Source organism: Echeneis naucrates, chromosome 1 (assembly GCF_900963305.1).
Source record: "Echeneis naucrates chromosome 1, fEcheNa1.1, whole genome shotgun sequence".
In the NCBI taxonomy this organism is placed as follows: domain Eukaryota; kingdom Metazoa; phylum Chordata; class Actinopteri; order Carangiformes; family Echeneidae; genus Echeneis; species Echeneis naucrates.
The window spans coordinates 443,433-465,601 of NC_042511.1; the positions used below are offsets into that span (position 1 = coordinate 443,433).

Here is a 22,169-nt window from a genome sequence, read left to right on the forward strand (position 1 = left end):
TATTTCTAACAGAAGCCGGTTTTCTAAGTTCCTTGTCGACGTTTGTTGTTGAGCTTTTTCTGTTTGTGGTTCTGTGTTCGTGACGTGTCGACACAAAAAAACAACTAGAACAATAAAATGAGGAGTTCTTCTGGTTTCACACAAACTTGGTTTTCTTTTTAACTTCTTTAATTTTAAAAAGTTTGGCACCACTGTGGACACGTTTCTGAAGATTTTATCACCAATGACAGAATCAGAGAGCGTCATTCTCTGCACCATGAAACCAGTGAAGAAGAAAATGAAGGCTTCAAAAGATCCAGAACTCTCAGGAAGTCAGCGAATCCAAAAAGTTAAATGATCTTCCAGAAAGATTTAATCCCCTTTTCAAATAAATATACTGAACAGGAACACGTGATCTACATGGTGTGACTGTTTACAGAGTTTAGATGGTCGATTCATAAAGACGCATTTTTAGTTTTAAGGCTGTTCAGGACGTCCAGCTGCTGGAGGGCTCCGTGGGACACACACAGACACACACAGACACACAAGAGACACAGAGAGAGACACACGCTCACACACAGACACACACACATTGGACTGATGCTGGTCACAAACAGCAGAATCTAATTTTATGATAAAGAGGAGAGGAGACGAGGAGGAAGGAGAGGTGGTAAGGAAAGGATGTGAGGATGCGCAGTTACTGTGAGGCCACTAGGTGGAGATGACGTCACATCTGAAACTGACGTCCTAATCAATACAGCCACACACACACACACACACACACACACTTTAAGACTTCCGGTCTGCATTTCGTGCCAAAATAAAAGCACCCTTTAAAGGATGCTGTCAGGAGTTGAAATAAAAATAGAAACAGGAAGTCATCACATGGCCAGATTAGAAAATAAAGCGCAGTTTTCCCGTTAATGAAGAATGAATATTTCTTGTAGTTCATTCTGGACTTTTCAGACTCGTTCATAATGAAATCATCAGCTTAATATGGTGGATTCTGCTGTTGGCCGTTTGTTCGGTTCTTTGTTGGTTTTGTTCTGATCAGACTGGAGGGGTTTTATTGTTGAAGAACACCGGAAGTCTCCTGGCTGTTTTACCCCCCCTGGGGGTGTGGTGCCCCCCCGGCCCCTCCATCCTTCCACCCCGCTCCTCCTCCTTCAGTCGCCGCTTTGCTCGCCTCCTGACCGGCCTCCTTCACCGGGATCACCGCTGGTCTGTCCGAGTCTGTGGAGATGAGTCCCGGGTTCACGAGACACAGAGAGACAGAGAGACAGAGAGAGACACACACACAAGAGACATAGAAAGAGAGACACAGAGACAGAGACAGAGAGAGACAGAGACACACACACACACACACACACACACACACACACATACAAAGACACACACACACACGTGAAATGTTTTACATTTGACTGAAATACTTTTACATAAAAAATCTGGCGCTGTCACACTGAAAAAGACAAAAACATAAAATGTTTCAACTGATAATTAATTTTAATTATGAATTAACAAAAGAATCCAAAAGTCAATTTTTATCCATCTGGGTCATTAAATTTGGTTTGTCTTCAAAAGAAAACCAAAGAAGACCAAACAGAAAAAAGGCTTTAAATCTAAACAAATCTACAGATTTATTATTGAGAGGCATCAATGAACACATTTAATGATTATTTCATGGATAATGAAGTTGTTTAAACAGAATTCCCTCACTGAGGTCACATTGTCTTATTTTTACTTTCATTTGTATTCAGTTGTCCCTCTCAGGCCTCCATACACTCCCTCATTTCCCTCATGGTTTGGTGATAAACTGTTTCCTCAGGATCAAACGTTATATTTAAACTATTCAGTTATCAACCATCTTCTTTACAACAATAAAACCAAAACTAATTCTTCAAGCTGCTTTCAGCTTTTTTTTTATCATTAATGAAGAAATTCAACTTGATGTCAAAACGCAGGATCCTTATTTATATTTTATCAATTTAATAATAAAGAAATCAAAATGTCTCCAGTGGCCCAATTTTTAGTATGAAAGGTTTGAGCTAGCAGCTGAAAGCTACTTGATCATTTCTCATGTTTTTTTTTTTTTTTTTAAATCAGTAAAAAATAATGATTAAAAAAAAGAGTTAAAGGAGAACACACTTTAAATTACAGAACACACACAGCCATTTTACTTCCCTCTGCACCGACTGCCAGGAAGTTCGTTGACCAGAACCAGAAACTGATGCTCAGAGGAAAAAAAACAAGTTTTCAACTAAATGAATTCCCTCAAAAAAAATATGAAAAGGACGTCTTTTCAATAAAAATCTAACATCACATGAAGCTCAGAGTAAAAGTAAAGGTTAGTCTCCATCTCGCATTTTAATGATCCAGCAGTTTCAGGCTTCCACGTACCTGTGGAACTTGATGTTCTGTGACTCCAATCAAAGAATCAACGCAAAAACAGGAAACTGGAAACTTCTAAAATTTGGTCCATTTCCGACTTTTACTTTCCCAACAAACAAACCATTCAGGCAGCAAATCTGAAATAAATAAAGAGCTCAAGGAAAGCATTTTATGTCATGACGTCACATTGCTTGTTTGACGTTGATCGTAACAGAAACATTTCAATTGGATCAATCCGCCGCTGAAAATAGTCCAACAGAAACTGAGAGAGAGAGAGGAAGAGCGGAGAGCGAGGAGAGAGGAGGAGAGGGAGGGAGGGAGAGGGGGAGAGAGAGAGGGAGAGGCAGAAGGGGAGAGAGAGAGAGAGAGAGAGAGAGAGAGGAGAGAGAGAGGGAGGGAGGGAGGGAGAGAGAGAGAGAGAGAGAGGAAGAGAGAGAGGAGGGGAGAGAGAGGGAGAGGGGGAGGAGGAGGAGAGGAGAGAGAGAGAGAGAGAGAGAGAGGAGAGAGGGAGGGAGGGAGGGGGAGAGAGAGAGAGAGAGAGAGAGGGAGGGAGAGAGAGAGAGGAGAGAGAGAGAGGGAGAGAGGCAGACAGACTAATCTCACAAACAACTTTGTTGACAAAAATCAAGTTTGGAATTATTTTACACTGGAATCAAGTCAAAGTCTGTTATTTTAGCTGCAGCTGTTGACCATCTACACACATACATATACACGCACGCACGCAAATTCAGCTCCACGGCTGGAGCTGATTGATCAGACTTGTCAAGAAACAACATGAAATAAAAACAGGGCAGGCAGCAGCGTGCTGACGGTTCAGACGGTCCGTCCACAGGACAAATTCTTACTACGTCAGTACAGAAGAGACGTGAAGGTCCGAGTCAGTGTAAAGTCCAACAGTAAGTGATGTGAGAGGAGGGCGGAGTCAGCAAAAGAAACGCAACAAACAGATTTCCCAGGCGCCTTGAAATTAGACGTCACTACCTATCACATGCTTCCAGGATTAATGAGTGAGGTTCAGCTTCATTACATCGCTTCCTTCAAGCTGTCGAGGGTCACGACCTTACTGCTGCTTCTCCACACGTCCTCAGAGACGGGAAGTCAGCGTTTTAATCGACTCACAGGGGGAAAAAAAAAAAAAGTCAGGAGAAGACTTTTCTGACAAAGGCAAACAGAGGCAGAGCTGTTAACATTCATGATGGGGAGGAGGGAGAGGAAGAGGAGGGGGAGGAGGAGGAGGAGGAGGGAGAGGAAGAGGAGGGGGAGGGGGAGGGGAGGGAGAGGAAGAGGGGGAGGAGGAGGAGGAGGGGGAGGAGGAGGGGGAGGAAGGGGGGGGGGAGAGGAGAGGGGGGGAGAGGAGAGGGGGAGGAGGGAGAGGAAGAGGGGGAGGAAGGGGGGGGGGGGAGGAGGGGGAGGAGGAGGAGGAGGAGGGAGAGGAAGAGGGGGGAGGAGGAGGAGGGGGAGGAAGAGGAAGAGGGGGAGGAGGGAGAGGAGAGGGGGAGGAAGAGGAGGGGGAGGAGGAGGAGGAGGAGGGAGAGGAAGAGGAGGGGGAGGAGGAGGAGGAGGAGGGAGAGGAAGAGGGGGAGGAGGAGGAGGGAGAGGAAGAGGGGAGGAGGGGAGAGGAGGGGGAGGAGGAGGAGGAGGAGGGAGAGGAAGAGGAGGGGAGGAGGAGGGGAGAGGAAGAGGGGGAGGAAGATAGAAGAGGAGAGGAGGAGGAGGAGGAGGAGGAGGAGGAGGGAGAGGAAGAGGAGGGGAGGAGGAGGAGGAGAGGGAGGAGGAGGAGGAGGGAGGAAGAGGAGGGGAGGAGGAGGAGGAGGAGGGAGAGGAGGAGGAGGAGGAGGAGGGGGAGAGGAGGAGGGGGGGGGAAGATGTTCTGGGGTGGAATTAAAATGGTGAAAATGTTGATAAAGAAACTGCTGATCCATAAGTCCCCTGGAAAACGCCATCTCGGGGGGGTTATCATTTGCAGTTCACTGTGGTCTGGCCACTCCCACTGGCCAGGTGAGGCCAGGTGAGGCTTCACTTCCTGTTACCTGTTCTCCTTCAGCAGCAAGCGGAAGTTGTGTAGCTGATGAATACTGGTGGACAACCTGAGAGGGAGACAGTAACAATCAATCTGTGTGAGGCAGGCTTTTATTTTGAAGGTCCCATTCAAGTGTGGGCCTCAAAGAATCAGTTTATGATCTGCGTTTCCTGCCCCTTTCACATTAAAAGCATTGCAGCATTCATCTAAAAGATCTAAAAGATTTTATTGTGAAAGATGTCAGATGATCATCAATCAATTTATCCGTTTCAGTGATGAAGACATCAATAACTTTGATTTAACTGATCGAGTTCTCTGTTGACTCGAGGTTCATCCTCAGGGATCATGAACTTCTGAACCAAAGTTCAACCATCTGGACAACGTTGGGAAGTTTCACAGGATGTGAATTGATCTTATTGGATATCGACCAAAGTGGTGGAGCCCCACCCAGCAGACGTACCTGCCGAAGCCGTTCATCAACGCCACGATCTCCTGTCGGGTCAGCTGGAATCCTTTAGACGGGCTGTGTTCTGGTAGGTTCTTGATCTCCTTCTCGGAGAAGAGGATCTTCAAGGCCGTGCCCAGGCCCTGAGTCTGCAGAGAACCAGAAGAAGAAGCAGAAGAATCACGTGACAATTCATCTCTGTGTGACCAACCATCATCAGCTCGGCTTCTTCAACAGACCTAAAACCAAACACCAAACAGCTGAGTCCGCCTGAGCTGCCGCTTCACTAAGCTCCTGCATCAATGAGTTATGAACCGGACATCCTGTCTGTCAGGAAGAACTAACTAAATCCTGCTGAAGGAGCTCACCTGCAGTTTCCCCCACAGGCGACACTTGCTGCAGCCGACACAGTCCATGATCCTGGAGATGTTCTTGAAATGGAGGCGGAACTCCTCCTGAGGGACAAACGAGAGGAGGAAGTTCAGAGCTTTGTGGTCTACAACAGCTACGAAGGAGCAGACCTTCGCAGACGAGCTCCTCTGAAGAACGCGGCACCTGAATGGACACAGCTGATGAAACTTTCACAATAAGAGTCTTAGAGACTAATTATTAGTGGTCGACATCACGGTGTCTGACGAGACCGTTTGACTCCTGATAAAATCCACCGGCCCTTCAGAATAAAAGAGTCACGCTGAAGCTCCTCCCCTCACCTTCAGTGTCTTGGCCTCCATCTTGTGTCCAGCAAACATGGACTTCTCATCAAAGTGCATCGGGAAGGCTCTGTAAGACAGAACCAGCTGTTAGTGTAACTTTATTCTGAAGTTCAGACTGGATGAGACTTCCTGTTGAATATCTCAATATGGGTTTTCCTGCTGATGGTAGCGGTGATACTGAACTCATGAATTCTTCGTCATCTCATTTAATAATGTGGCGATGGCAGATTTTGTGGATCTGTTCAGTTTGTTTTGTTTCTTTTCACTCTGATTAATCTAATTGTTCTTCTTGTAGTTACACTCATATCTGCTTCACAAAGCACACAACAAACAAAAGATAATATGATGATGTTGTTATCATCATATTAATAGTATTATAATTCTGGATCGTTCCTTTTTTTCTGCTCATTATGTCTTAATTTTCTGATCACACTTATTACTATTATATTATCGCCAGCTGAACTGTCTGGTCCAACACCAAACTCAAACAGATCTTCAGGATTCTGATGCTGGACCAGACCTAGACCTGCGTGGAGGATCTCACTTGATCTCGTTGAAGACCTGGAGCAGCAGGTCTTTGGTGGCCCCGTCCTCCTGCGTGTTTCCAGTGTACAGGTTGACGAAGGCACGTTCGAAGTACGGCGCCACCTTGTAGAGCGCCCTCAGCTCGATCAGGTACAGGAAGTAGAGGTTCTTCAGGCGCCTCGTGCCCTCGCCCTTCGTCTCGGCTGTGTCGAAACGCCGCCGAAACTCCTGGAGGTTTGGGCCCCACACTGAGCGGCCCCACCCCTCTGAGGAATCACACACATTTTATTTTTACTTTCCTTCTATTGGTCCTGATTATTTTAGTTTCTGGCACTTTCACAACATGTTTGAATTGTGTTTCGTGTCTTCAGAGCCAGGAGGAACTTTGTGCTTTACAAATAACATTTGGTAACATGATACGAGTTTGTTTTTTAGGGACTTCAACTGAAACCGTCCCAGAAAAAATCCTGAATTATACAACCCATAAACATTCTAGTTTGTTTCTGTATAAATTACTAAATGAAATGTATTTTTTTACAGTTTTCCTGTTAAATTAAAATTAAATTAAACTATTATCTCATCATATGTAATATCACATCTAAGACAATCTAAACTAATAGTCTGATGTGGTCTGTATTTGATTTAGCTTGTTAGCTGTCCAGGTGTGATCGTACCATCCAGCAGGTAGTCAGCACACAGGTGGATGTTGATGCTGCTGTGGAGGCCGGAGATGAGGCGGTAAAAAACTCTCTTCTCCAAACACAAACCTGGAACGAGAGAGAAACAAGTGATCAGTTTGAGGGGTGGAGCATCGACTGTGCTGTTGTCACATCAGTCCATCAGGTCCCAGAAGTCCTGATGGTTTCTCTGGACACCATGGTGGTGGTTTGTAGCGACAGGCTTTTTAACATTTCATGTTCTTCAAACCAAACTATCATTACTTCTCTCTGTACTGTACTGGATGAATTCACTCTGAACTGCGAAGGACCGATGCTAATCTCTGCAGAAACACATCACACAAAGGAAGCCGAGAGGAGATAACGATTCTCTCAGCTCAGCTACACAGGATGAGATGGCTGAGGACGACAGGAAGTCAGGCTGTTGACGTTTGACATCCACAAACTACAAAGATGAAGAATCTGCTTCTTTGGAAATGTAGAGAAGCATGAAGCTTGAGTGTTGTTTTATCCCAATTTAAGGAAGTGCGAAGGTGGAACGGTACGAAGATGAGCCACAGCTTCTCATCAGAGACAAAATCTGGATCTTTTATATAATGTGTTCATGTTCATGTTTTTGTTTAGTGTGTTTAAAAGAAAAGAACTCACCCTCGAGCCAGGTGTAGAAACCTTCTCCTGCAATATAGGCCAGAGAAGACAAATCTTTTTATGTGTTTTTAAAAACTAAAAATAAATTCTTGTGAAGTCAGAAGTCGAACTCACCGTCGTCGTCTCCTGAGCAGACAGAGGAGAGATAACAGAGCCGTGTTAGATCTGTGCTATTAATACACACACATTCATAAAACAGGAGAAATCTGCAGTCGAAATGGTGAAAACTTATTTGACTGAGCGTTCAGGAGGAACTGAATGTTGGATTTCTCTTCATTTTAAATGAGGTTGATTTACTTTTGACAGTAAACGTCTGTGTGTCCACATGCAGCTGCTGAAAGTTTGATTCCCTTCTACCTAAAATTGAGCCGAGCGGTTCCTGACTCACCTCTGCTCGGAGCCAGAGGGTTCAGAGGTCGGTACACCGATCTGGGCCTGTCGACACACAAATAGGTTTACATTCACATGTACAACATCTGTGTGTGAATACTGAGACACACAATGGTAAACACAATGAACTAGAGCCTCATCTTTCAGAGGATCAGTCTGGGGCAGCTGGACTGTCCCAGTTCAAAGGCCCCTGATCTGATCCAGATCCTGATCCCCTGGACTGTTATTGTATGACTTTATCAGGTGAGACAGCGACCGTCGACAGTACGAATGTGTAGTCTTTAGAGTCTGTCGGTGACGTCATCAGTCATATCAGCAGCTCCTGAGGTCGGCCGTGGGTCAGTGTGTGATGCTGATCTGGATTGAAAGATGTCTGGATTCAAACTTTGTGTCAAAAGATTTGATGACTCATGGGCTCCTTCCATCTGAGAGTCAACCTCAGGAGACCCAGAAATCTCAGAGGGGACTGCAGAAAAAAGTCACTTGTTGTCGACAGCTGCTCTTTGGGACGTCATGGAGACGGAAATGGTAGGCTATGAAGACACATATTGATAAAGCTCGACGTTTGAAGGACATGTCTCCGGAACCGGAACAGTTCAGACTCTCCTCTTTTTGTTTTATCAAAAAAAACATGAACAGAATCAATAACTTTGTGTGTGTCTTACTTGAAACAATTCTCCTCATAGATGCTGTTCCAGACTCTCCAGGCCGAAGGACCTTTATATCCAGTGAACCGCTCTGGATTCAGCAGCAGATCCACATAATCAGCATCCGGAGAGGTTTCATCTGACACCATCAAAGAACAAACAAAAAAAACACACACAGAGTTTAATGTGATGTCATTAACATTTTAAGGAAACTGATCTGACAGGTTGATTTAAAGGTCATTGGAGATCATCCCCAGGGGAGCAGGAATGTAATGGGAAAGAATAAATCCTCACCATCCAGCTCACAGAAGTGATCCTGAGCGTCGTCATGCCTCGCCCAGTCAGCGAACGCCTCTTTACTCTGGTTACTGAAACAGGAAGAAAAATGTTTTAGAGATATGGAGACACTGACCTGACTCAGAGTATTAACAGAGTATTAAAACAGCTGATCTAGGATTTGTTTCTGTTTTTTTTGTCCCTATGTGTTCTTCATTCTCAAAAAAGTCTCCACGTATTCAGAATCAGCTGATTCTGTCTGACAGACTGAAGAGCCTTAGACCTCCATCTTGTGGTCTCACCTTAGGGTGCTGTTGATGGCGCCCAGCTCTTTGGCCTGCTCACACTCATTCATGTCCGACATCGTATTCGCTGCCTGGGAGTACTGGAGACAGATGAAGAGGGGGGGAGACTGTTGGTGTGTCTGTGCAGTCTGAAGCTGCTGTGGGAATGCTCTTTAGTTAGTTTGATGAAAATGTGAAGGTGAAGTTGTGGACTTCCAGAGGAGCCTCTTTGTAAACACAGTCTACATTTAAACAATCTTCACAAATCAGCCTATATTGTGAGAAGACTCAGCGTCTGTCAGACCACAACATCTTTGAACAAACTTTTCACTGATAGGACGAGGAGGAAGGTGAGGAGCATTGTGGGTGATGGCCACGTGACCACTTCTACTTGTCCGACTAACTGTTGTCTAATCTTGCTGCTGTGTCTCTGTGTTGGTGAGCAGAAGATGACTTTCCATTACTGCTGACAATAAAGTTCTATTCTGTCACTTTCAGCCTCCTGTTCAGGTCACATTTCACCTGTTCCAGGTATAACCTCCTGGAGTCTGAGACGGAGGTGTTTGAGGCGTCCACGTTTGTTCCGTTCTCGGCTGACGGTCAGTGAAGTTGACCTTGAAATAGATGAGTGCAAATGTTCAAACACGGCGAGTTCGCTGCAAGGTAAACATCAGGCTGAGAGCCAAGAGCTGGCAAACACTCAGCCTCAACATGGAAACTATCACAGGAGATAAGCTGTGTGTGTGCATTGGTGAATCAGCTGATGAGACACAAAGTCCTGGAACACACGCAGCTGGTCCTTCGCTCCATTAGAGGAACCTGATGTCCTGAGACCAGCAGGTACAAACACCACGAGGTCCAGCTGAGGTTCACTTGGTCGTGTTTGAAATCATTCGCTCTTCCTCCTCACTGTCTAAACACACACTCTACTTTACTTCTCTGCACTGCGCAATGCATGATGGTCTAAATTGTTTGGTTAGGGACCATGATGTGTACAAAGAGACTGGCTGTAAACCTGGACCTGGTCTCTGGGTCTGAAGAGCTTTCAATCTGCATTCTGTCTAATGACTTCACTTTTATCACCATTATGAAGTACAAGATCTTACAGCAGCAACAAACTCAGATGAATCCGCCACTGAAAATAGTCCACAGCAAATACAGCTCTTCCTCCTGTTTAAATATTATTTATAATATAATAGAATTTTGGTCACCAGTAGCAGCAATAAGAGCTGAGAGGCCCAGACGGAGGAAGGCAGACAGGAAGCGATGAAAAAACTGACACGTTGTTGGTTTGAGTTGAAAATAAAGACAAAGGAAACTGGAAACAGACACAGGCTGCGGATATTTCTCTGGAATTGACCAACAATAAAACCATCAACTTGTTAAAGTTGCGTCTGATCGGTGTATTATTCTAAAAGTACTCTGTTAGCATCAAATTACAAATAATAATAATAATGACAATTGACAGCTAGATCATGACCTTGGTATATTTTTCAATCATTTCCACATCAGACAATGGGAAAAACAAATATTTTAAACATAAATACTCTACATTTAATTGGAGCTCAGTCTGTTACTCTCACCTTGTTGTAGTTCCCAGACTTGATGCCGACGGGGACTTTACTCTGTAGAACACAACAAAGGCGCACAAAAACAAACAATAAGATGTGACTGCATTGAAACAGAAAAACACAAACATAACAGTGTCCATAAATCTTGATAGATTTTGAATTAATGCAGCACAAACAGAACATGTCTTTTATTTTGTGAGTGTGGATGACCTCTGACCTCAGGGCAGGGCTCCACATGACAGTCTTTGATGGAGCAGTGTCCATCATCAGGCCAGAAGGGACACGGACGCTTCAAGTTCACCTGGAGGAAAATTAAGAGATTGTTGTCAATTGTTGAATGTTTACTGAAGATTAACATTTATTTAACGGCTGTTTAATAACGGAATAGTTTTATCATTAACAACAGCTCCAAACTAACGCCTACAGTTTCAACAAATGTGGTCCAACATAAAAACAGCCAACCAACTTAAAAAAATCTATAAATGTGAACAACTGGCCTATTTCAACTGATTGTGTTGCAGATTTGAGACTTTCATGTTTGTTCAATGATTAGACCAACAAAGTGAGCACCTTAACATCTGAGACAATGACCTTAATTTACACAAACCATTCTTGATGTTATTTGGTTAATTGTTCCTGTTCACCCACACACATAAATGTTAGTGCAGCATTTTCTAAGAACTGAGATTGATATCAGACTTGATGAAGATATAAACATGCCCATCAGATCTAACTCCAGTTTAACGGCTCACTGCAAACATCTCTGACTTCCTGTTTGGTTTGTGGACTTCATTGTCTGCGGTCCTTCCTGTTGTGTAACAGCATCACACCTTGTCAACTTCCTGCAGGTCTTCCAGTTACAGACTCAGTGAAAAAAAGCTTTCACAAAGAAATGTAACAGGTTTTTCTATTTTGGCTTAGTAGGGACCTGAATATCAGGAAGTTTTGCTCAGACCCCGACAGTGAAGAAAGTACTGGACAAACTGCTGGACAGTCTACAGCCGACCTGCTCAGGAACACACTGTTCACCTGAACTCACATTAAAACTGAATGAACAGATGCCAGCAGTTTTTACTGCACCATGACGGTTCGGCCTATCGGAACATGGTGTCCAACCAGGCGTGGAAGGAAAACAGAGGGAAACACCTGTTGTTTGTGTCTGAGTTCCCTGAAGATTACATTTACAGGAGGCCCTCTAGATTAAAGGTGTTTTAACCAACGGTCATCCCCACCCCCCCAATACATCACCATCAGTCTGTGACCTGAAGCTTCCAACTTGTTATTTATCATTTCGCCATCTTGGTCTGTCAGTCACCCAGTAGTCCCGCCCCCATACCACTCCCTCCCTCTGAATGGAGCATCATTAAAAAAAAAACAAACAAACAAACACAACAAAAAAAAGAAAACAACAACATGTTGTATTTCAGTCTCCTCCTCAAAAATGTTTACTGAGCTTGGTTTAGGTTTGGTACCTTCAAATGCCAGATCTGATTTTCACTCTTTAATTAAGAGTTATTTGTGGTGCTGCAGCAGCCCTCACCCTGTAGTATCTGAAGTAGTCTCTCTCCGTCAGCTTCTTGATGCGAGGGTAAATCTTGAAGTTGTTGAAGACGTCGATGCTCTCAACGTCACAGAAGCAGTCGTCCAGGACTCCAGTGAGCTGAAACAGAAAGAACAAGAGGTTTCATCACATGAGGACAAATTTCCACAGCAGGAGGCCGACCAACACTTACTTGCACATCCTTTCATGCATAATATATCCACCACCACAGCTCCCTGTTACCTGAGCCCACACAGGTGGACAGAATCCAAACCTTCATCTGTCCACCAACCCCTCAGCTGCTGACGTGTTAAAATAAGGCTAACCTGAGGAGCAACGGGACAACCCCAGAACAAATTTGACAACATTAAGTTCAGTAAACAGAAGGAAGTCTTAAGGGTGGGGTGTTTACACCAGCAGGGGGATCAGTATCCAGTCTTAATCTGCCGTAAAGATGGAGTGGATCTGGCTCGATAACGCCAGGATCGAACCACTGACCAATGATTATCATTATATATGTTCTCAGGTACCGTGAACCATAACAGAAGAGTAAAATAAAGCCCAGCAACCTAAGATAACCCAAGATACCAACATATTCAGTTTACTGTCTGTAACCTGCTTGGCTAAAAATGACAAATTACAGCACAACAGCTAATATATAAACATAATAATTCAAAGTCTGTGAGTGGTTAGCTATTATCTGTTTCTCTGTACTTTGGGAGGTTTGCAGCATATGAGCGCTCCTATTTTACCTCTCTTTTGTTTTTGTTCTTTGCATATACACACATGCAAACCTGTTTGTGCACGGGATCACCAGCTCTGATATCTAACCCTAACCCAAGACAAATGAATTATAACAAAATTAGCACTTTTGACAGATGTTTCTGTAATTTCTTAATTATGTCTTTCTTTTCAACTACCATGAAACGCAAAAATAAAGCAAAAATAGGAAAAATAGGAAAAATAGGAAAAAAACTGACACAACTTCTATAAAATCTTGTTTTTGGTCAGAGTTGCCTCCTGCTGCTCACAAACACCTGGAAAGACTCGCAGCGATAAAACCAACCCAACCCAACCGGATCAGACCAAACCAGACCTGACCTGACCTCTGAATGCAGGAGTCCACCGAGCGCCAGGAAAGGCAGGAGGAGGCCCAGTCCCCTCAGCATCCTGTCCTACCTCCTTCAGACCAGGACTTCTGTGGACTTGGAGCCCAGTAGCTGGACTCTGTGGGCTGAGCTGTCATTAAAGGACCTCCACCCCCACATGCTGGCCAGAGGCCCCGCCTACAAAACAACCAGCTGTCAAACGGAGCCCCGCCTCCTGTAGTCCTCTGCGGCCTCGGAGCCCCTTAGAGAGCACGTTAGCTGTGAAAGCTAAAGACTACAACTCCCATGAGAGGGCAGCGCGGCCACAGCCAATCAGAGTACACCACGCTTTTCTGCTCGGCTATAGAAATAACACCAGCTTGTCATTTTGAACTTCTGCTTTTCCTGAAAAGTTGCTGAAAACGAGAGAGGAAGTAGTGAAATCCGCAAATCACCGAACTCAGTGAAAGAAGACACAAACAACCGGAAACAGCATTAAAGTTATGTTTACCTTTCAGTGACACAGCTGAGGTTATTATTGGATGACATTGTCAACATAAAGACGAATAATGTGACTTTAACAAACACAAACAAAAACACACGCACGCGCGCGATGACGTCAAATTAAGATGACAGAAAATGCTAGAAGACTTCCTTCATGTAAACTGTCCGGCCGTCTACTGGGCGACTAAAGCGGCCCAAGGCGGCCCAAGGCGGCCGGAGGGGGGACTCACATGGCAGAAGCAGCTCTGGTCCGGGCTCTCTGGAGCTCCGCTCCGGTGCTCGCTGTGCTGTGTCTGGGGTTTAACGTTGTTGTGTTGAAACCAACCCAGAACAAAGTTCCCAAAGAACCAGGCCAGCAGCAAAACACCGAGCGCCGGTAAAGTTAGTCTCCACATCACTCAGTCAGCTGGGGGAGCAGCGGAGGGGCGACAAACACAGAAAAATCCGCCGGAGTCCGCTCAGCTTCTGCCCGTTCTGCTGCTGCTGCTGCTGCGGTGGCGACGCGGTGGCGACTCGGAGGCTAACTACGGTAGCTTCGGGCTAGCTGCAGTTAGCTTCCGCAAGCTAACGGTGGCTAAAAAAATCAAGGCGGGTCGGTGAAGTCGGCAGCCCGCTGTCTGAGCGGCCTCTCACGGACGTAGAGCCCAGTCCCCTCAGTGAGCCGGGCTCGCGGTGTGAGGATGGGGCATGTCCGGAGAAGTTTCAGCCTCCAGCCTCCACTTCGGCGTCAAAGCAGCACAACAACAAGCTCTGCCACTTCCGGGTAACGTTTTCAAAATAAAATTTCCGTCTCGTTCGTGTCAATCACGTCAATGGAAGCCTATTTCTAACACGAACCCTAAAGATGAAAGTCTATCCCGTAAATTCTACATTTTTAATCATTCCACATTTTATTCGTGCTATCCGGGTCTATGATGACGGTGTTATTCTAGCTTTAACCAACACTGCACTGAGCTCGGTCAGGAAAATGAGCGAAAACTAACTGAAGGACAGTTCACATTAGTTAACTAAAGCTTACTTTGGAAATAAGAAATCTTTAGTTAGTTTAGCTGTAGCGGTGTAGTGACTAGCAAACAGTTAACTAATTTATCATTAAGTTAGAAACTAGCTAACATTAGATAACCAAACTGTTACTTAAGGCTAAAGTTGGAAGCTAACATTAGCACTCATCCGTACATACCCCCCCAAAAAATACACAAATCTGCGTTTAATGTTAACATACCGTTTACAGTGCAATCCATTTTTATTTACTTTTAATCATTTATTTGTAAGAATGCCTAGTTTTGTTTTGTTTTTTTATGCTGATATTTTATCCCATTTCCTGTTATGTAATATATTCTGAAAGTCCTACCCGGAAGCGGCAGCGTACGTCACTAAGTGACGGTGATGCTGAGGAGAGAGCATCCCCCCCCTCCTCCGCTGCAGCAGCTGTTGGACCGGCCGTGTGTGTCCGTCATCGTCCTCAGAGCGACTCACTTCACATTCCTGATTTTATTGTTCCTTCATGTAGTTCGGTCACCGTGACGCCAGGCTGAGCTCCCGCTGCAGGCTCTCTCTGAGGGGGCAGCGATGGTGGATCTGTCCGAAAGTGGCGCAGTGCCGCCCGGACACAGCAGACCCGGACCGGGCTCCGGTTCCGGTACTGGCGGGAGGAAAACGTCGAAAAAGTCGAGACCTAGAAGAGGCAAACGGGGCCGGAGAAGACGAAGTAAAAAGAACAACAGGAACAACAGAACCCCGCCGCCGTATTTACCCCCGGAGGTAAATACGGTCCTTAGCGGGCTAAGCTAGCCGGCTAGCTCCTGGTCCAGATTAACTCCAGCTAGCCACATGCTAATAACAGCTACAGTTTGTTACAACAACAAACAATACAAACATCTTCAACATGACGTCATAAGTGCTGTTGGTGTGTGAGCTCATAAAGGAGACCGTCGCCTGGAAAACACGTCACACCAAACTGCACTCAAAAATACTGACATTTAAAGTGATTTCTCTCCAAACGGCGCAGATGCAGAGACCGTACAAGTTAAAGCAGTGACCTCTCTGAAGTCAAAACGACCAATTCATCATTCGGCAACATGCTGATTTTAACATTTTCTAGCCTCAAGTTTTGAATAGTTTGGCCTTGAAGCTGCTGACAGAAGTAGATGAAACCCGGGAAGCAGACCAAAGTGAACTATGCTGATCAAGGTTTATGTATTTATTAACTCAAAACATAAAATGCAAGAACAGTGAATGAAATCAGGTGGCTGAGGAAATGTGATGTCACCCACTTCACCAACATCTGATTATGACAGCTTTAACTCACTGGCGTTTAATACTTCATCCACCAAAGGGGGTGAGACAGTGTGCAGAGAGAGCTGCCTGGTTTAATCTGTGAAAATCCAGAAGAAGGCTTTTAAGCACTGATATCAGTCCAGTTGTTGTCAGGAAACGGCCATATGGCCAAGTATGATTGTGTGAATAATCGTCAGGAGTGATCTCATCTGACTTTTGTCTCGTTTGTTTCCAGGCTGAAGAGGGAAACATTGAATATAAGGTAATTGTGCCTTTTTGTTCCCCACAGTTGCCTTTTCAGTCTTCAGTGTTTCCTCATTCCTGTTATTGCCATCTGCATTTTTATTGTTTTTATGAGAGACAGAGATAGTGAGGACGTTGGGGGGGCTTTATATTGCGCTTACATTTGCGGTTACACTGATGAAAAGTGCGACACAAAGTGCGATCAGTCGATTGATTCCCTGCCTCTTCTCAGCTGAAGCTGGTGAACCCGACCCCAGTACGTTTTGAGCCATCTGGCCACTCAGCGACAGTGGAGTTGCAGGAAGGCCGCGGCGAAAGCCGTTGTACCAGATCGGCGGGAGGACAATGGCATGCTGGTCGGCCTGACTGAGGCCGACATGAAGGCCTCGCTCAAGACCTTGAAGAAGATTGGCAGAGAAGTAGGCCCCCTCACTTGTGTTGGATTTGGTCTGAGACTGTTCACGTTCAGTTTCCTTTTCTCAGTACTTAGAATATTATAGTTTTCAGTAATAAAATGATCACTGACTGAATGCAGTTTGTTTCTCAATGTGTTAAAAAGACAAACAGGGTGGTTCAGTTCACCAGGTCGGTTTCTTCTGCCTGTCTCCTCAGAGTCGGGGCGACATCACGCTCCTCAGAGAGAGGGAGGTGGACTACGACCTGGACAGAAACACTCGGAAAATTGCAGAAGTGCCGTTCGTAAAGTTCCTGACGATCAGCAGGTAGTCTGTCCTCCAGGTCCGTCCCCGTCTCCTCTGAAAACTTAAATTGAACCTGTTCCCTGTCTCTTCATGATGTGCTGCTTCGGGCTGGGACGTTTCTGGACCTGCGGGGTGGGCGGTGTTGGGGAATGTGGACTCTGGGAAGTCGACCCTGTTGGGAGTCCTGACGCACGGGCGAGCTGTACAACGGGCGAGGCCGGGCACGGCTCAACCTCTTCAGGCATCTGCACGAGATCCAGACCGGACGGGACGTCAGCATCAGCTTTGAGATGTCTGGGCTTCAACAGCAAAGAGAGGTGACGACGACCAGTCGAGTTTTATGGTGCAGTGGAGAGCCAAACTGCGACTCCCAGTTTAAAGATATCATGTCTGCATCACAAACAGTTACAGGAGAAATTCATATTCAAAGAAGAGTTTTTGGTTAAAAAACAAAACAAACACAAAACTTTAACTCTTGAGGAATATGTTGGTGAACAGGAAGTTCTTCTCAGGTTCTGTTCTGTCTTCAGTTTTCATACATGCCCCTAGTAATGACTATTTCCATCTATCCAATCTGATCAATAAGCTCTTTCCCAGTTTTTACTTCTTCAGTTCAGTAAAGAAATCTGAAAAACTTTAGAATATATTTGTATTTTCAAAAGTAAAAGTCTTTAACATAATCAGTTAAAGGTCCAAAACTATAAAGAACTTTGATGTCTCACCAAACAGGGTCAGATCTCCTCTGGTTGGGAGAAGAGAGAGAGATGTAGACGTACCCTCAGATGGACAAATGTTTTAATCGAGCCACATTCCAGCTCCTCAGAGGATGAACCCTGTTCACTTTAGTGAAGTCACTGTCATCACTGTCATCACGCTGCTGTGTCCTGCAGGTTGTGAACTACAGCGAGTCCCGGACAGCAGAGGAAATCTGCGAGAGCTCGTCCCAAGATGATCACCTTCATCGACCTGGCTGGACACCACAAGTACCTGAAGACCACCATCTTCGGCCTCACCAGCTACTGCCCCGACTTTGCCATGCTGGTGGTTGAGCGACAACACCGGCATCGGTGAGCCGCAGCCACCTGTTTCACGCCACAGGAAGTGATGTCACAGCTGCAGGAGAACTGACAGTCAATCAATCACTTGTTTTTTCAGTACTCTACATAATTACTGCAGTTCAGAGAGGAAGAACAAAAACCTGGACCGAAAAAAGAAATCTGTGTAATGAGACAAAAATGAAAATGCCAATAACAGAATAGATTTTTCAAAAAGCTAATAACATTAAATAGAAGCTACAACATGGTACAGGAGAAACAATAAAATAAGTCAACCTCAGAATTATATGTCTCTAGATTATATTTAAACCAGGTTTAATTCACACCTGTTAACATCTACAACTTTGGTTTTCACTCCTGGACCAACTGCAACTACACAAAAAACCGTAGGGGACAGAAGGGACCAGAGTGAAGACGAGGATGATGTATGAGGAGACCTGATTTATTGGCATGAATGTTTTGTCAGTCTGACATCAGTCAGGAGCGAAACAAGTAGACCTGTGTGATTCCCTTCCTGTGCCTGTCAGGGGGATTCTGGGTAATGAAGTGTTTTCTCCTCTCTGTTTATGCAGCCGGTACGACCCGGGAGCATCTGGGCCTGGCCATGGCGCTGAAGGTTCCCATCTTCATTGTGGTCAGTAAAGTGGACCTGTGCTCCCGTGGCACCGTGGAGCGGACTGTCGACAGCTGGACGCGAGTCCTGAAGCAGCCGGGCTGCAACAAGGTCCCCATGGTGGTATCGAACCCGGACGATGCCGTGACGGCTCGCTCAGCAGTTCACTCAGTCCTCCTGGTCTGTACACAAACTGATGACAACCACTGCTGATACCAATGGGAGCAGAGCTAACACAGCTAATGATGCTAATAGTGCTAATGAGCTTCAGTTTGGTTCGTTTTTACAACAACAGAGCATGACACATGGATGTGGGAACTAACGTGTGTGTGCGTGTGCGCAGCATCACCCCCATCTTCACCTTGTCCACTGTGTCTGGGGAGAGTCTGGACCTGCTGAAGGTTTTCCTGAAACATCCTCCCTCCGCTGAGCAAACAGCAAAGAGCAGGAGGAGCTGATGCAGCAACTCACTGAGTTCCAGGTACACACAGACACACATAGAGACAGGAAGAAGCAGGTTGGTGCTGACGGAATTTTCCCATCATGCCTTGCGTTCTGCAGGTGGATGAGATCTACTCTGTTCCTGATGTTGGGACTGTGGTGGGCGGGACTCTGTACAGGTGAGGACTGTTAAGCTGGACGAGCTCAGGCGTGTCGGAGTGTTTAAGGAGGAACCGCTGGCTGGACTGTGTGTGTTTCCAGCGGCGTGTTGCAGGGAGGGGAGCGGCGCTGGTGGTCGGTCCCACCGACGAGGGCCGCTTCCTGCGCCTGAAGGTCGGCAGCATCCAGAGGAACCGCTCGGCCTGCAGGGTGCTGAGGGCCGGACAGGCCGCCCACACTGGCCCTGGGAAACTTCGACCGCTCTCTGCTGCGCAAGGTCAGAGGTCACCGAGCCTCAAGACTGTGCATGTTGGACTGCAGTTCTCAGGACTGGGGGGCGTTATTATATTTTATCAGATTAAGGGGGGCGGTCAAAGTCCTTAACATCCACCTTCAGTTTGGAGCTGCTGTGTGAAGAAGAAGAGAGAGCTGATGTCAGTGACCTCTGATTGGTTGTTGCAGGGCATGGTGATGGTCAGTCCCAAGATGAATCCGACCATCTGCTGTCAGTTTGAAGCCGCCATCGTCTTGCTCTTCCACGCCAAAGACTTTCCGCCGGGGGTCACAGGTCACGGTGCACGTTGGGAACGTCAGGCAGACGGCCACTGTGGAGTGCCTTCACGGAAAGGTCGGTCGGTAGAGGAAGTGAATCATGAAATTGGTGTGTGTGTGAATGCTCCTCGGTCACATGACTTCCTGTATCTCTCTGCGGCTGCAGGATGAGCTGCGTACGGGCGAGAGAGCCGTGGTCCGCTTCCGCTTCATCAAACACCCAGAGTACCTGCGTTTGGGCGCCAAGTTGCTCTTCAGGGAGGGCGTGACCAAGGCATTGGCCACGTCACCCGCCTGCTGCCGCCCTTCCAGAACCACGACCAGAACCAGAACCATGACCAGAACCTGCAGGAGCATTAAAGGTGACAGATGCTGCGCTCCGTGAGAAGTTGGGACTGGTCAGACGTCATGGATGCTCCTCGGATCCTTTATTCTCCCGCCACATGTCGGCATATTAATCCATCTGTCCGGGATCATCATCATTATCTTCGTCATCATCTTCGCCCTCCCAACAGACAAGCTGGCTGACCTCGGGGGACTTAAGCCTCGATGGGTAATCTGATGTTGTGCTACAGATGATTTGAGAAGCTCGTCTTCATCAGCCGCAGTGTCGTGTGAAGGCGGTCGGATTATTTTTGCAGAGGATTTCAGAATGGTTTTAAAGTGGCGGTCGATTATTATTCAAACACGTCTCCAGACGAGGTTCAGGAAGTGCCAACCTCTCTGCTCTTTATTAACTCCCTCGCCCACACACTTACAGGACAGAACTGGAAGGAGGGTTTCACGGTTTTAGTTTTTTTGGATGATATTTTTGTGTCATTTCCTCAACTGGAGGATTTGAAGGACTGATTGATACTTTCCTGTGCCGCCTGTGGAGCGACTGAACTTGTGAAGTCACTTCGTTAACTGTTAACTTTTTATGTTTACAAATCTCACTCATTTTTTTTTTCCATTGTGTTTATGTCTCGCTGCTTCGCTGTTAACTTGTTGGCCCTCCAGATGGGCCCCCCGGGGGGGTCCAGCAGGCTAGCTCATTGTGGCTCGTTAGCCTGTTAGCATAGCAGTAGCCTCAGTAACCGCTCATGTTAGAGCTCCGCTAACTTCCACTCATGATTTTTCATCATTCCTGCTCCAAAGAATGGAGCAGAACTGATCAGATGAAGAAAAGAAACAACCCAAACACATGAGAGGAACTTTTCTTTGGAGAAGAAGGAACATTCAGAGTCTGAACTGATCAGACAGAATCAGATGAGTTTCTGATTGGATTCAGCTTGTATGAGGAAAAAACAGTTTAAAAGCTTTAATGTGGACTAAAGGGTTCGCTAATTGACTGACCTGTTTTGAGGACATCACTCTTGCCCGGACCAGTTAACTACTTCTTCATTTTAAAGCTGATTCTTTGGTGTGAAAATGCTCTGACTTGCAGGAATCGTCATATTTTACCGCCTTTCTATTTCCTGTGTTGGTTTGATGAACTTCGGTTTAGGAGGTAGTGGAATTGACTGAAAGCTTGAGAGGAATCTCTCAGATTCTCGAGTCTCTTTGTCTCCAAATGGCGACAGGAAGTGGAAGTTTTTTCTACATTTCAACATTAAAGCTGAATATCTGCGCCTTCTCCAGTTCGCTCCGACCGTCTATTCATGTTTGGTGACGATGTAAACAACCTGTAGGGTCAATGTACCAGGCAGCTTTCAGCAGCTCAACAAAACCTGCATGACCTGAAGGGAATCCTCTGTTCTGTGACGTGGTTGATGCACTTTTCATGTTTCTGTGCAGTTGTGAACTTATATCGAATGTACTTTCCATGAACTCTGTAGCGTTTGACTGCTTCCTGTTCTAATTGAGTTACTGTTGACTTTGCACTTTTTATTCTGCGTCTGCATGTGTGTGTGTGTGTGTGTGCGTGCGTGCGTGCTGGTGCGTGCGTGTGTGTGTGTGTGTGTGTTGGAGAGCAGCCTCGGCTGATTCGGCAGGACGGTGGCGGACTCTGAGGTCGGGAGGTCGGAAGTGTGACGTGACCTGACAGCTAAATATGAACCGATGTGAGTTTAGAGACTTAGTTTCCTCTGAAATCCCGACATGATAAATAAACTGGCAGTGAAAACACTCAGCTGGTCTGAAGCACCTTATTTCCCTTCCCCACAGGAAGTGGAAAGAAAAACTGTTTTACTTTGAAAAATCCTTCTGCTTCCTCTCTCCGACATGACGGTGGATCGGTTTCTTGTGGCTCAGCAGCTGATTTAATGGAGCCATTTACTAATATATCAGGAAAATGAGCCTTTTGAGAGTTTTTTGACTGACTGAAGGTCAGAATCAAAATGTCTCAGATGTTTCAGGAACCTGAACAGAAAAACTAAAACAAATTGAAATTCTGACTTTACTTTTAAATTTCTGAACAGAATGTGTGAATGAAAAAAGCTTTTTCTCTGA

The 22,169-nt window shown here is 45.8% G+C and overlaps 1 protein-coding gene and 1 pseudogene across 3 annotated transcripts; one reads left to right on the plus strand and one right to left on the minus strand.

The window, feature by feature from the left end:
• Window positions 1–198: 198 nt before the first annotated feature.
• Window positions 199–14,449, minus strand: ero1b (endoplasmic reticulum oxidoreductase 1 beta). Of its 3 annotated transcripts, none has more exons than XM_029527544.1 (17): window positions 13,929–14,449; window positions 12,107–12,226; window positions 10,784–10,867; window positions 10,579–10,620; window positions 9,014–9,096; window positions 8,730–8,803; window positions 8,454–8,574; window positions 7,787–7,833; window positions 7,513–7,524; window positions 7,399–7,425; window positions 6,748–6,840; window positions 6,093–6,339; window positions 5,546–5,615; window positions 5,204–5,290; window positions 4,851–4,984; window positions 4,401–4,457; window positions 199–1,212 (listed from the first exon to the last, which is right to left on the minus strand). In XM_029527544.1, exons 1-17 carry the CDS (start codon window positions 14,091–14,093, stop codon window positions 1,146–1,148), a joined length of 1,530 nt encoding a protein of 509 aa, XP_029383404.1. In that variant the 5' UTR covers window positions 14,094–14,449; the 3' UTR covers window positions 199–1,145. The 3 variants fall into 3 exon arrangements, with proteins under 3 accessions (XP_029383404.1, XP_029383329.1, XP_029383481.1); XM_029527469.1 differs by having other exon boundaries at window positions 9,014–9,153; XM_029527621.1 differs by lacking the exon at window positions 13,929–14,449 and adding an exon at window positions 13,213–13,326 and having other exon boundaries at window positions 9,014–9,153.
• Window positions 14,450–15,097: 648 nt separating this feature from the next.
• LOC115057646 (GTP-binding protein 2-like) lies at window positions 15,098–21,866 on the plus strand (annotated as a pseudogene).
• Window positions 21,867–22,169: the final 303 nt, after the last annotated feature.

Excerpts from the sequence above, each read along its gene's own strand:
- ero1b (XM_029527469.1), bottom strand. The coding sequence starts at position 14,093 with ATGTGGAGACTAACTTTACCGGCGCTCGGTGTTTTGCTGCTGGCCTGG. Across the intron at positions 6,841-7,398 it reads TTTCTACACCTGGCTCGAGG|GTTTGTGTTTGGAGAAGAGA; the intron begins GTGAGTTCTTTT and ends CTCTCGTTCCAG. Across the intron at positions 1,213-4,400 it reads TTGCTGCTGAAGGAGAACAG|ACTCGGACAGACCAGCGGTG; the intron begins GTAACAGGAAGT and ends TCATCTCCACAG.